Source organism: Tasmannia lanceolata, unplaced genomic scaffold, assembly GCF_043159265.1.
Source record: "Tasmannia lanceolata isolate RefF3 unplaced genomic scaffold, GAP_Taslan_0.1 ptg000015l, whole genome shotgun sequence".
Lineage (NCBI taxonomy): Eukaryota > Viridiplantae > Streptophyta > Magnoliopsida > Canellales > Winteraceae > Tasmannia > Tasmannia lanceolata.
This window is the reverse complement of record NW_027518692.1, coordinates 3,832,206-3,847,399: the sequence shown is the minus strand read 5'-3', so window position 1 is coordinate 3,847,399 and position 15,194 is coordinate 3,832,206. Positions and strand designations below refer to the sequence as shown.

Here is a 15,194-nt window from a genome sequence, read left to right as displayed (position 1 = left end):
GGGCATACTATGCTCTGCGTTGCCATCCACTACTTTACTAAATGGGTGGAAGTTAAAGCTGTTGTGAAGCCAAATTCTAAAGTGACCGAAAATTTTTTCTTCCATGATGTTGTCTGCCGCTTCGGCATTCCAAGGGTCGTAGAAACAGACAATGGGACTCAATTTACAAGTGTTGAGTTCCGCGATTTCTGCGATAAACTCAGCATAGAACAGAGGTTCGCATCAGTTGGACACCCGCAGGCTAATGGCCAAGTAGAAGTAACAAATAGAATACTGCTCCAGAGCCTCAAGAAGCGCCTGGAGGAGGCAGGCAAGTCATGGATCGACGCATTACCTAACGTTTTATGGGCTTACCGAACAACGCCGCGAGTTGCTACTGGTGAATCCCAGTTTAGTTTAACATTTGGTGTGGAATCGGTTATTCTCGTAGAAGTCGGAATCCCCTCCTTCAGAGTGGAGAATTTTGATAAACGGGAAAATTCTGAGCTTCTCAGAAATAACCTCGACCTTATCTTGGAGAAAAGAGAACAGTCCCGACTATGAATTGCGGCATATCAACAGAAAGTTGCTCGATATTATAACTCAAGGACAAAGAATCGGTCTGTCCGGCCAGGTGATCTAGTATTGCGACGATCAGAGGTATCGGACCCTCGAAACTCGGGAAAACTCGCCCCAAGAGGGTCCCTACCAAGTGGTTCGGGTACTCCGGCCAGGAGCCTACCAATTGGAACATCTCGACGACACTCTTGTTCCTCGGAGTTGGAGCATGGACAATTTGCGGAAATTTTATCAGTAGAATCAATAGCTAAGGTTGTTTAAGAAATTACGATGTATTTTGTGTTTATGTTTTGACAGGTTCAACGTCATTTTGTAATCGTGCTAAATATCAATGAAATGATATTTTCCCGACATGTCTACGAAAGAATCGATACGGACCTCCACCCTCTGGATCAAGCCGTGCGCTGGTCCGGAAGGGAACAGGAAGTGAAGAGGTGAAATTGGGAATAATCACCCGAATAACACCCAAAAACGCGTCCCATGTAAAAGACCTGTCCCTACAAAGGACAAGCGGGTCTACCGACTCCGAGCTGATCACTTGAGAGAAAGGTGATCATCATATAAAAGGAATACCCAGACACCGCACCCACGATGGTGTGGTAGAGGTATCCTTTCTCTCCTATAGCCATCTGGAGATGGGGCTCGATGTTCCCCACACCAGGAAAGGCCAACGCGCGGTACCTCAGAAATTGTTAATAAAACATACGGACGAGCATTCATACATAAACTAAAAAGTTTTGTGGCTGAAACTTCGCCACCAAAAGAACAAGGTATATACTTAAAGTTATTACAGTCTTACAAATCCAACGTAATGGCCTCTACAGGACCAATTAAAAGTTCCATAAGTTCTTAGAAAAATCTGATGGGAATAAGGAGAAGTGTGTACCTATTGATCCTTCTCCAAAGGGGCACGGTTTCCGTGGGGACCTTTGTTGCTTCCCTGTCTCCCGTCCCCCTCGTCTCCTCGCTAATGACCGCTCCCTCTTGCGGAGTCGCCTCATGCGTAGGTTTCTCTGAATCATGTATCAACTGATCAAAGGGGAAAGAAGGATCAATCTCATGCACTCGTCGACGACATTCAGCAAAGGCATCGATTTCGACGGGTAAGTAGAAGATTGCCGCGCCATGTGAAACTTTGCGGAATCTCGCCACTCTTCTTGAGCTTTAGCCAGCTCCTCAACACGAGTGGTCCAGGCAACGAGCAGATTGTTTTTGGCATGGTCTCTCCTTTTTTCCGCCCACCTAAGCTTATATGTTAGATCATTCACAGTATCAACGTATGATGCGTCCTCCGCTTGAGCCCTTCCCAGGTCCTCCTCCAGTTTCCTAATGCGATCATCTGTACGAGAATACTTCTCCCGGAAAGTGTTCAGTTCAGATTCGTCCTCAAGCAAGTGCTCCATCATCCTCCTCGCAAAACTCTTGGCCTATTCAACATCACTCAAAAGTAACCACAGAGGGAAGAGGGAAGAGGGAAGAGGGAAAGGAAAGATTCATATAACGAGAAAGAACAAAAGGACACTTACGCAATGCGCAAAGTTAAGATAATGGACAACAATCGACTTTCGGGAGTGACCTTCCAACTCAGCCTCCTCGCCGAGTAGTGCGGTCATGATACCCATCTCCACACCGACTCGCGGATTATGAAGACCGTTATCTTCCTCTCCTATCCTCCATTCCGGTCTGAACACCTCCCCTTGCATCTTCATTTGTTGGTCTAACAAGGGAGCCTGACCTAAAATTAGCTTTGTCATGCTGGAGCCTTCCACTCGGCTCGGGGGATCAGACAGGAGGGTAGACTTGGCCTTGAGAGACTGAGCGAATTTTCCTCCGGAAACACGCAAGGATGTAGCCTTCGTAGTTGGTGATTCTGCTCCTTTAACCGGAGAAGGTCGAGTTTTATCCTTAACCCCAACTGAACGGCTTGGAGCATTTGGTGGTAAAGACCCGGTGGGCGCTGTCAACCTCCTCCGTGCCGCGGCCATTGCTTCGGGCGGTAATCTCACGAGGTCTGAAGCACTCTTTGAGGATTCCCCCATGGTCGTTTTTCCCTTGGAGGGAGTATCTTTCGATGCCATATCTGCCATCTTTAAATGATGAGAGGACATTTAGTCATATGAACTATTAAAGATAGAAAGTAAAAAAGTGGAAGGACCTAGTAGGAGGAGGGCTCCCCACGATAACTGGCAGAGCTCTCTCCCATCTCTTCAGCTACCTTTGGAATTCTCCCACCAGGGGCCTGATATAGCTTATACCTCATCAGATTCTTCTCTTCTTTGAATTCAGAAGCGTCAATAGGGTCACCGGCCATAATCTTCGCCAAATCAAATTTATTAAAGTCTGAAGGATCGACAGTGCGTTTCCACGCTCTGGGAAAATTCCAGGCAACATCTGTGGGGGGAGTGATAAAAACGAATTCCTCTTTCCAATTTTTGATAGAAGAGGGAAGATTCGTGGCGATTTTTACTTGGGGCCGGTGAGTTACGTATAACCAACCATCGCCCCCCTTCACCTGGGGACTCCAAGGTAAAACGACATCGAAGTAAACCCAGCTCGGGATCAACCTTTTGTAGGTGGGCTTTGGCAACAAAGGCCAACAGGGTATGCCAACTATTCGGTACTAACTGTGTAGGGGCCACTCGATAGAATTCCAGAGCCTATATAATAATACTTAGTAATGGAAACCGGACACCGGCCCTAAAGGATTCTACATAGAAAGCTGTCTCGTTTGCAGATGAGCCCTCATACGCCCGCTCATTAGCAGAAGGAAGTCAGATACCATACTCTGCTGGTATCCGATACTCTTTCCTGATTCTTTCTACTGCCCCTTATTAAGGGTGCACTCAGATGAGATGACATTACCCCCTCAGGACGGATCGTTTCTCCGACCATAATCTCCATGATATTCGCTTCGCGACCAGGAAGGGCTAAAGGGGGTGAGCTGGGAGGAGGAGCATCCAATTTTGTAGCTTCTGAGGATGAGGATTCTCTCCCCGAAACCCTAGATCTGATTTTAGAGTCCTTTGAATGTTGAGAAAGTCGATATCTCTCCCCTTGGCCTTTGACCTTAACGGAAGCCTTATATCTACGATTTATCCTTCTCTATTTTGTTTCTTTCAAAAGTCAAAACTACTATGGATTCACTAGAAGGATTTTGAGAATCGCTTGCATCAGACATTTTTAGAGAAAATAAAGGCAGAATGTACTAAAATCAAGAAATTCGATACTCACCAGAGGAAACGACAAACAGGAATACAAAGCTCCAAGGAGGAAGATGAACTGAGTCGCTACTGGCAACCAAGAAGCTCGGGGAAGAGATGTAAGCTTAACCGGAAAGTTCGTCGGATAATTTCCCCAGGCAACGGAACCCTAGTTGTCGAAAAGTAATAAACCTAAGAGAGAAGATGGGAAAAACCCCTTTAGGGTTAAGGTTTTCACACGTGCGGATTGACATCTCCATACGTGGCACAATTGGAGGGATTTAAAAGGAAAGCTTTCAGTTAAGAAACTGTCTCCAGGGAAAAAGACGCAAATACTCTCACCTTTAGCTTCTTGGACAAGCAATCAAAACATTTCCAGCCAAAAGGGCACGGATTCAGCAAAGTAAATCCCCCTTACCTTATGATTCCTCCAAATTCCTTTTTTGGGTAAGGGAGGGAATCAGATTGAGTAAAAGGGCACGGATTCAGTAAAGTAAATCCCCCTTTTACCTTCTAATTCCCCCAAATCCCATTTTTGGGTAAGGGAGGGAATCAAGTTGAGTAAAAGGGCACGGATTCAACAAAGTGAGCCCACCTTTACCTTCTGATTCCCCTAAATGAGGGGATCGGATAGAGTAATAGGGCACAGATTCAGCAAAGTAAATCCCCCTTTTACCTTCTGATGCCCCCAAATCCCATTTCTGGGTAAAGGAGGGAATCAGGTTGAGTAAAAGGGCTCGGATTCCCCTAAATCCTACTCTAAGGAGAAGGAAGGGATTGAATTAAATGGAGAAAAGATTGAACTCTACAAAGAAACTACACTACCGACCCATTTTGTTAAGATACGACCTAGATTCCTCCAACCTGATTATTAGAGCATAAAAATAAAAAATAACAGAAGAGCAGACAATAGTTGAAACAAAAAGATTCTATTTCATTCACAAAAAGAAATGGCCTTTCGGCCTACAAGATTTCTGGCCCGAAGGCCCCATTCAAATCTGGCCCAGGAGGCCCCTTCATCACAAAAAAGAAAAAGAAAAAAGAAGGTTCTTAAACAACAGAACCTAAGTGTTCAAAAAGTTTTCTTTAAAAAAAAAACAACAAGAAGTCAGAGCCGTCGAAGTGTTGCCCCCCCAACCACCACGATCCCCTTAGTCTGACCGGCTATTTGGTGAGTTCTCTTCATCAGAGAGGTCCTCGTTACTTGTCCTCTCCTCCGAAGAACTCTCCATGAGAGGATCCACCTCATATACTGCCAGTTGGTCGTTGAGCTCGCCGTCCTTCTTCTTTAGCCAGTAATTCTCTACTTAAAGGTTCTTGCGTTGCCGGCTCATCTCCAACACCTTATCGCAAAGTTCCATTTCTTGGTGGTGAACGTAAGAGAAAAACATCCTTTTCTTCGCAATACAGGCTTCCATAGACTCATTTGCTCGAGGAGGGGAAGGGAGACGATGAGGGGGAAAGCCGGGAGGGGGACCCATGTCTTTTCTGGCCCTCTTTGCGGATTACTGCGAGTGCGTTAAATTTTGGTCGGACTCCGAGTCATCATCGACAACTATAGGGGCCTTACCCTTAGAGTCAAGGGAGGGACCACCAAAGAATCTCGACATTTTTTTAAAAAAAGGAGAAGATTTGAGAAGAAGAAAGAAACTGTTTGTGAAAGGGATACTTACACTTTTCTCCTCTATGGTATAAATAAATCTCCGAGGGGAAGGTAAAACGCGCCCTCCACGTGTCATCTTTTAACCGGAAGGTCAACAGATATGCCATGATTACATTGGAACCCCTCAGAGGATGCAGCCGACTAACCGTCCCGTCCTCTCGAATTCCAAAGCTTTCATAATTACGGGAAACACTAGATTCGGTGGTAGAATAAAGATTTTACTCCCTTGGCCCATTTAATGAACCAAAGGAGTAGGGAGGTATTATGATGGGGTAAAATACAGTATAATCGTAGGATAATGCCACGTGTCCGTAATTATCCCTAAAAGATCTCTCATCATTACTTATCATGACCATTATCTAGTATCTATAAGAGAGAATAAACCAGCGGCTTACATTATTAGCTTTCTATGGCGACCAACATTCTACCCAATCCAAGAAACTGAAACCTTTTTCCTCAAATGATGAGGAGAGTCCACATGGCACACGACAAAAGAGGCTTTATGCATAAGAGACAAGCATATATGAGGAAAAACAACAACCAGAAAGGGACTGGAATCGACAAAGGGATCCCCATCTCCAAAAACAAGGAAAAACCCAGAGGAACATTCTTCACCATTAAAGAAGGACCTTAATTGCCCGTTAAAGCTAGGATAACTACTGGAAAGGAAGTGTAAGAGGTGCCAGACGCCATTACTCTCCTTCCCCCGGATCCTACCCCGTCCTTGGATCACTCACACCCTATAAAGAACCCGTAGTTGAATCCGGTAATCTAGTTACCCATCCCATTAGCTTGCTGGTTCATTTATTTGGTTGAGGTCGAAATCTGACTTGGGTGTCGAAGTGGTTGTCCGGGACCAAGCCTGGACCCCCTGACCCCCTTGATCTGTGATTGTAGGTATCAAGCGGAGATTCTCTATTGGCCGCATGATCATGGATCTGGATTTTGGCATCATCACCATCCAAATTGGGGTATGCCTCTGAGGATCGAAGACCACCTCCTCTTCCTCCCTGTAATGGAAAAAAGAACTGCAAAACCAGGATATAAAATGAAATACGCAGTTCAGCGACAGCTAGCAGCAAGCGGGGTCATCAAATGAAATTAAATTTCAGAACTTTTAAGGGTTACTTGCTGCTTATCTAAGTCAGTAACCCCCCTGCACGTCTCAATCAAAGGTGGCAGATGGGGAATATTTTTGGGTGAATTTATCATCGCCCTTCTCATATATCATTGTTAGAATTCTTCAGTCATAAGCTCTCCTAATAATGTATCTCTCCCACAATGGGGGCTCATTTCTAAATGTAAGTAAACAATGGAGGCTTGCTGGTAAATGCAAGTAAACGATGAAAAGTCGTTGCTAAATGATAGTAACTCTAAAAAATTTAACTATCCTTGATAAATCCATTTAAACCATTTGGTTTTTGTGCCTTTGAAGCTTTCCTGTTTTCTTCTTCGTCATTAGTTTGTTTCCCATTGTTGGAATCCTTAGGCTCTGTTCACTTGTTTTCCCGGGAAAGGAAAAGAAAAGGTTTCCCGGGAATCTGACGTGGCATTAGGAAAAGAAATCCAGGGAAACTATGTAGGAAAAGGTTTCCCGCGCCTGTTCGCGTGGCAGGAACTGTGCAGGAAAAGGTTTCCTGAGAAACTGCTTGCCCACCTTTTTTCACTAGTTTTCCCGGGAAAGCAAATCCGACCAAAATAGTGGGATTTGGTTTCCCACACTTGTGAGAAAAGAGACATTTTTACATCATTTTTGGCAATTTCCATGTCATTATTTGACATTTTCCACCTAGGCTTGTTACTTTCTCAGGTAAGCAAGTGAACACCAGAATTCTGTCTTGTCAAGGAAAAAAAAGGCTGTTTTCCAGGGATTTGCTTTCCCGGGAACGCAAGTGAACAGAGCCTTAGGGAAATACTCTGTTGAGATGTCTATCCAAAGTGGATCCTCTGCTGAATCACAATTCTTCATTGGGTTGTCAGTCGCAATTTGGATAACTCAATTTTATGCTATACATTTCTTCACCACATCTTCTTTGTCATCCCATGTGATGGTGAGAGTATTCTTTTATTTCGTTTGTTCTGGTAGATATCTGTGATTCGTCAAAATTATCTTCCTATATGATGCTTCTTTTTGACACGAAATTTCCAATTCACCAACATGTGAACAATCTGCTTACAAATATCTTGTATTTCTTTGGTTTAGTATCTTAAATGATCAACAACATTCATTGCAATCAGCTTCTCTCTTCAATAGGGATAGAGTTCACACTCCGTTGGGATCTGAAGTTGCGCTAATGTAAATAATTTGGGGTTAGATTCGAAGGAAAATTAGAAGTAAAGAGAACAACAGGAATAAGGGTAAAATAGTTTAGATGAACGACCAATATTTCCAGAACCTTTGGGATCTGAAGTTGCGCTAATGTAATGATAATTTGGGGTTTTATTTGAAGGAAAATTAGAAGCAAAGAAAACAACGAGGACAAGTTTAGAGTTGTTTAGATGTATGGCCAATATTTTCACGCTCCACACTCGCCCTTTAAATCAAAACCAGAAAATCTCAGTTTGTAGCAAAGCACTATGTATGGATGGCCCAATTCCTTGTTTTAATAATTGCCTCCTTCTTACTTTATTCCTAAGTTGCTAATAGACCTAAAAATTCCTTTCTGAAACCATACCACAAAGAAATCTCTTGTAAAACAACAAAATAAATCATTGTTTAAAAACTTCCCATAATCTTCGACTTGTCTGAGTCTAAAGTTCTCTTCTGAGTTGAGTTTTGACCTCCGAAGTCAATCAAAGCTCCTTTGACTCCTACATTAATGAAAAATTGACCACGCCAATCACTAGCTCACCCAAGACGACTCCCTGGCCATGTTTTTATTGGATTCCATGTTTTGAAACACTGAATTAAATACTATAATTTGACTATATTCCTCTAAAATTCCTAACCAGAGAACCCCACCTCATAACTATGTTATAAGCTGTTTCATCCATGGTCCAGTCCATTGCTAGCATCAGGATGATATCATCTTCATCTCATGAGGTTCTGATGAGCTTTGTTCTGTTGCTTCTTTCGATTAATGTTCTCTTTTTCATACATACAGGAGGAGCTCCTTCATGGGTTTTGACGTTTGAATTTGCACGTTTTGCTGCAGAATTTTTTCCGTGACTGTTTTTTGAATGCATATTTCTAGCACCCATGGTTTTATTTGAACCATTCTGTCTCACCCTCTGGCCCCTGTTTCCGAGTCCTTCCAAATTCGACTTGAGCCATCCTGTCTCACCCTCTGGCCCTTGTTTCTGAATATTTCAAAACCCGATTGCTATGTCATTAGTCATAATCAAGTTAGTAAGAATTCTCTAGTAAGATTGCATTATTAGTTTTTTTTTTTATGTGGAAGCATTTTCTAAAATGAGAAAACAAATTACTAAAATTTAACCAAATGTGTCTGAAGTTCCTAACGAAAATGCTGACACCCCTTTCTAATGATGTTGCAAAGTGTATCCATTAGGGTTCTGAAATCCTAGTTGGCAACCAAGTGGGGGGTGAATTGGTTGGTTCTAAAAAATTTAATCTTTAAAAACTTTTGCTATTTAATACTTAATCATGGTCAATTGATTACTCCAAGATGATAACAATAATAAGCACTCAACACTAGTTAATTAGTTGTCCAAATAACAAGATATATATATATATATATATATATATATATATATATATATATATATATATATATATATATATATATATATATATATATATATATATAGGGAAATGATTTCTGCGCCAAAGTGTTTTGATAAACACGCGCTCCACTTGTTTGTCATGTAGTATTTAAAGGGTTTTAAGAGTTTTTTGAGAACCGTAACATCCTCTGACATCCCTTTAAATACTACGCGACAAACGAGTGGAGCGCGTGTTTATCAAAACACTTCGGCGAAGATATCATTCCCCCCCCCCTCGCCCGCGCACACACACACACACACATATATATACTAGCAAAAAACCCCGTGCGATGCATAGGCCGACAAAGAATTTTATAGACCACATCATAGGTTGATCTACACCGTCCATGTGATGGAACACAACATAGATAGGTTGTGCCCCAAAAATCATTTCCATAGGCTGATCCTGGCCCTCCAATCTATAGAGGTTTCCATAATTCCTCTTCAATCGGATGGTTAAGATCACTCTATAGATTTTTAATCAAAAAAGCATAAAGGAGGGGGGTAAGATTGAAATTATGTGGCTTTAATGGGTGCCTTTGTTAAAAAGCATAAAGGAGGGGGTAGGATTGAAAATATGTGGGTTGAATGGGTGCATTTGTTAAAAAAAAGTCAAAAAAAGTGATGTGTAATTCTCATAGAATTTTCAAAAAATTCAAAAAATTCTCTTATTTTCTCTTCTAGTATATAGTATATATATATATATATATATATATATATATATATAGAGAGAGAGAGAGAGAGAGAGAGAGAGAGAGGAAATGGTTTGTGAGCAGCTGCTCAGATAAGCTTATCTGAGCAGAGCTCACAAACCATAGGGGGGGCCACATGTTGGGGGTGATCCTAAGCATTCATTTGGAAGGCCCCATCGGATCATCTTAGGGTGTCCATTTGTGGAGGGAAAAATGGACAGATACTATTTGTCCACAAATCTGCCCATTTTTCCCTCCACAAATGGAAGGGTTAGAATATTCCAATGGAGCTGATTTTTGGTACACACCACATCCATGATGGGGCCTACCAAATGAATGCTTAGGATCACCCCCCCAATGTGGGCCCCTTATGGTTTGTGAGCTCTACTGAGATAAGCTTATCTGAGCAGCTACTCACAAACCATATATATATATATATATATATATATATATATATATATATATATATGACAAAAGTGCTCCTGTGCAGCTGCTCAGATAGCTTATCTGAGCAGCAGCTGCTTCAAAAACTCATGTGGCCCCACATTTTTGGGGTGATCCAAAGCATTCATTTGGAAGGCCCTTCCATGAATAGGGTGTGTACCAAAAATGATCCCTCTAGGATCATCCTAACCTTGCCATTTGTGGAGGGAAAAAATGGTCAGAAACAGTGTCTGTCCATTTTCCCCTCCACCTTTGATTGGGTTAGGATGATCCTATAGGGCTGATTTTTGGTACACACCCTATCCATGGAAGGGCCTTTCAAATGAATGCTTTGGATCACCCCAAAAATGTGGGCCACATGAGTTTTTGAAGCAGCTGCTCAGATAAGCTATCTGAGCAGCTGCGCAGGAACACTATTCTCTATATATATTATATATAAAGAGGGAAGGGAGTTTCACTGTTGGAGCCCACGTGTCGGTCTCCCCTTTCTGACTCACATTTTGCATTATATATATATATATATATATATATATATATATATGAGAAAACATTTCCTACACACTTGTGTAGGTAAGTTACCTACACACTATATATATATATATATATATATATATATATATATATATATATATATATATATATATATGAGAAAACGGTTCCTACACATATGTGTAGAGAGTTCTCTACACACTAGCTTAAAATACAGTGGGGGCCCATATTGTTTGGGTGATCCAAGCCATCCATTTTAAAGGCCCTCACATAGATAGGGTGTCTACAAAAAATCAGATCCATAGGATCATCCCAACCCTACGATTTGTGGAGGTAAAATGGATGTCTTTAAACCTTCACAAATTAGTCCATTTTTTGCCTCCACAGTTCTAATGGTTAGGATGATCCTATGGATCTAATTTTTTATGGACACCCTATCTATATGAGGGCCTTAAAAATGAATGGTTTGGATCACCCAAATAATGTGGCCCCCACTGTATTTTAAGCTAGTGTATAGATAACTTATCTACACATATGTGTAGGAACCGTTTTCTCTCTCTCTCTCTCTCTCTATATATATATATATATATATATATATATATATATATATAGAGAGAGAGAGAGAGAGAGAGAGAGAGAGAGAGAGAGAGAGAGAGACACTAGCATTTGTGGCCCATGCTATGCATGGTTGTAAAATAAATGGGCCCCAACCCACTAAAACATGATGTAAATTGGTGGCCTTACCCTATGCATGTGCCTAGGTGGATATCTTATGACCCACCACATCCAAACATGAGGTAAAATGGTGGGGCCCATCTATGCTTGGGCTTAAGTGGAGTTGGTGGGACCCACTATATGAAAACACGGTGTAAAATGGTTTCCTCCCCACCCTATTCATGGATTTGGGTGCAGTTGGTGGGGTCCATTTTACACCTCAAAACATCTGGTGTAAAATGGTGGGCCCCACCCATGGTCTGGATGGGTGTGCCCCTCTCATATTATACATGAGGTGTAAAAATTACTCAGAATAGAAAAGATTCCAAAAAAAAATTCATGGAAAAAGTTTTCTATTAGGCATTTTCCTAATATGTCACTATTCTAAAAATCTAAGCTGTAAAATTCAGTGTAAATTTTTTTTCCAAAATAAAATCCCTTTAGAAATACGAATGACTAAGTCCGATATGCATACACACTGTTTCATGAAGCCTAAAATAAAGGGCATCTTTGTAATTCATCCAACATCAAAGCCACTGGTTGTATTTTGATTTTTGAAAAGACCTCACTAGCAATAACCTGATGTCACCTAATGGTCTTTCCCCATTACATGAGACTGACTTAGGAGTCGGTTCAAATCTTCTTTACCTTGAGCGGTTTTCCAGCAGAAATGAGAGGTTTTCAAGGAGAAATTATTCAAATTGACTTTACCTTGAGTGGTTTTCTAGGAGAAATAATTTTCTAATAAAAATTTTCCAAGGAAAGGGCGATTGACATTTTGGAAAGTTGGACACTTAGTATATATTATAAGCACAAATGCAAATCATTCAAGGAAGAAATAGAAAGATAATGGCAACACAGTCAAAACACAAATAAATGAGGAGGGAGAGGAAGAAGTGTACCAAGGATCTATAGTGAGGATGATTGCACATGAGATTTATAGTGGTTTGATCTCGAACCAAGACCTACTCCACTCTTCTCAATGTTGTTTTCCTTGAGGCAATCCACTAAAATTCGTCCTCCTTGGGGCCAGATCTTGGCCCATTACAATCTCTACTTGATGGACGAGATAGAATAAATTCACAGAGCTTTTACTCTCCAGGGGATTTATGAATGATGCCTTTTCCACCTTTTACAGTCTTGATGAAGAAGAATACAATAACTTTGCCTCTTGTAGGGTTGATGGAACAATGAAGAACAAGAAGAATCTCTCTCAAAAATTGCAAAGTGAAGCCTAAACCAAAACTCTCTTAGATTTTTCTCCAAAATCAAAGCATCAGAGTTTGGGTGAAATTGATTCGCCAAAATAGAGTGTACAAGTTCAAAACATGGCTTGGGGAAATTATTTAGCCATTATGCCTTCTAAAAAATCAACCCCAACGCTTATATTTATAACCCCATGGAAAACTAGCCGTTTTTGTGCTCTAACGGCTCTCGCAAGGATCCCCGATTGACCGCGGGACTATCGCTGGGGTTTTTGAAAAAAAAACAAGTTTTGACGGGCGCGGTAGACCGCGGCCCTCGGCTGACTGAGTTCTGTAGACCGAGCTCGGTCTGGTAGACTGCCTGACACAATCTATTTCTATTTTATTTAGCTCGGTCTGGTAGACTGCCTGACACAATCTATTTCTATTTTATTTTTCCTGTAATAGGCTCGCGGTAGACCGAGATTGTCGACCGACCGAACAGATTGTTTCATATATTTAGTTTAAAATTATTGAAATGTTGAAAACCTTTGAGCACTTGGTTTTGGGTTTGTTTTTGAAGTACTTTGGAAGCCTTTTGAGTGGCATGATCTTGGAGAAAACTAAGAGAGTAAGGATATACAATTTAATTCCTTTTCTCCGTTTCAAAAGGAAAAAAAAATTCCTTTTCTCCTTCAGCTTTGTCTTCAAGTTTGAACTTCTTGTGAATTTGACCTTGCTTGGGCATTTATTCAACTTGGGCACTTTTTTTGGAACTCTAGCTTTGCTCTTTCGATCCTCAGAGACTTGCTTTAGCTTCATCCTTGTTCCACGAGCTTTAATCTTTGGCTTTGGCCTTCATTGATATTCGCTTTGAACTTTTGCCACAAGCCTTCATTTCTTCTTTAATCTTCCTTGATTATGCACTTGGAGCTCTCCTTGAACCAGGTGTGAATTGCTTAGACATTGAAGTGCATTGGTTCAGGTAGGGAATTTCCTTCCAGGTCATGACTTTGCTTTAATGTTGAGATCTTTAATACATGCACACGTCTTAAACACAGAAGTCATTAGTACACAATAAATCACCTTGTGTTTGGAATCATCAAAACAAGATGGAAGGTAGCCAAGGGTTGAACCATAGGTCTAACAGGTTCACTGCCGACGCCGGTAGTATATCATCTTAATTTTATTATAATTCCCTCTGTACATCTCTTATATTTTGGTAGGTAAGCTGTGAGTGAACCTCTAAACCATACAGCTCTTCTTGTGCCTCTTTTGGTTCAATATTCTTTCTTATCTTCTTCCTACATACAATGGAGCTTCTTCATGGAGTTTGAGTGCAGCAGTTTCTCCATGGACATTTATTCCTATGATTTGTGATTGTGTTACTGGCATTTATGGTTTTTCCTAAACCTCCTCTTTCACTTTCATGGAAACAAATAGAGTGGTCTGTTTCTATGGTTCTTTAAAATGATCATACTTGCCATTTGTTTAGTTGTAAAAGTGGATTCTCACTTGTATTTTATTATCAGCCATGGGAGGAGAGAATGCAGACTGCTAATGAGCAAGGGACACTTGTCCTGCTTGAGAACTTGGATCCGGCCTACACTTCAGAAGAAATTGAGGTATCTATCACTTAAGGGTAGCTTTCAGAGGCTAAACCGAATATTCTTAGCTTTGTGAAAAGTTGATATTTTATATTCATTATGTGATACTAGCTGGTTTCTTTTCTGGTGTTCTGGGAATAAAGTCTTGCAAGAAATTTTTGGGTTAATAAGTTGCTGAAAATCAAAATTTGCCTTAGTAAAAATAATTATCTTGCCATAAAAAACTGAAACTTTATTCCTGAAGGTTTACTGGTTACTGAAAATGAAAATTTGCCTGTTAGAAAAGAAATATTCTGGCATAATATACTGAGACCTTATTCCTGAAGATGCACTTGATAACATAATTTTTTTTTAACTCAGCCAATCAAATTCTTTAAAATCCATTTGATTCTCTGTGCCTTCTTTAAATCCTGTATTTTTTTCATCTCTGTAGTCACCTGTCAGTAACAGGACTTATATTTCAGATCATGTTGTGTCGCTTTTTATTGAATTACACAGATAATCATTCTCAGGTTTCTGATATTTATTTGTTGATTTGATTATATGTGTTCCCTATAATTTGGAAGGTGTTCTATTCAGCATTTGCTTCCAAATCAGTGTTTCATGAGTGCTTATTATCCTCATCAGCATTTCTGTTTCATTTAGGTGAATTTTTTTTTTCCGCTTCGTTTTGAAACCACTGGTAATAACTGTAACTGCCGGATTTTTTTTTTCGGTTGTTTTTATCTATTTAATGATGGATATCCATCATATCTTTGTATTTTTGCTCGAGACTTTCTCTTTCACCTTTACAACTATTATGGTTTATTGTGTAGGATATAATTTGGCATGGTTTTAGGGAACAATGCACTGCAAAGATGATACAGCGCACATTATTTTCTAGCCCACATTGTGGTATGCTGTCTTTTCTAACTGTC

The 15,194-nt window shown here is 40.7% G+C and overlaps 1 protein-coding gene across 5 annotated transcripts in view; it reads left to right on the top strand.

Moving 5' to 3' along the window:
- LOC143846011 (bromo-adjacent homology (BAH) domain-containing protein) overlaps positions 1 to 15,194 on the top strand; it is a 104,166-nt gene that overhangs the window by 49,145 nt on the left and 39,827 nt on the right. For 4 of the 5 annotated variants that reach the window (XR_013234621.1, XR_013234622.1, XM_077354420.1 and 1 more), the window contains exons 5-6: positions 14,203 to 14,295; positions 15,093 to 15,171. Coding sequence is in view for 3 of the 5 variants with exons in the window: in XM_077354420.1 (XP_077210535.1) it covers positions 14,203 to 14,295; positions 15,093 to 15,171 (172 nt within the window). In the remaining 2 variants the exon portion in view is untranslated. The remainder of the gene's footprint in view (positions 1 to 14,202; positions 14,296 to 15,092; positions 15,172 to 15,194) is intronic. The other variant, XM_077354422.1, reaches the window with a different exon arrangement.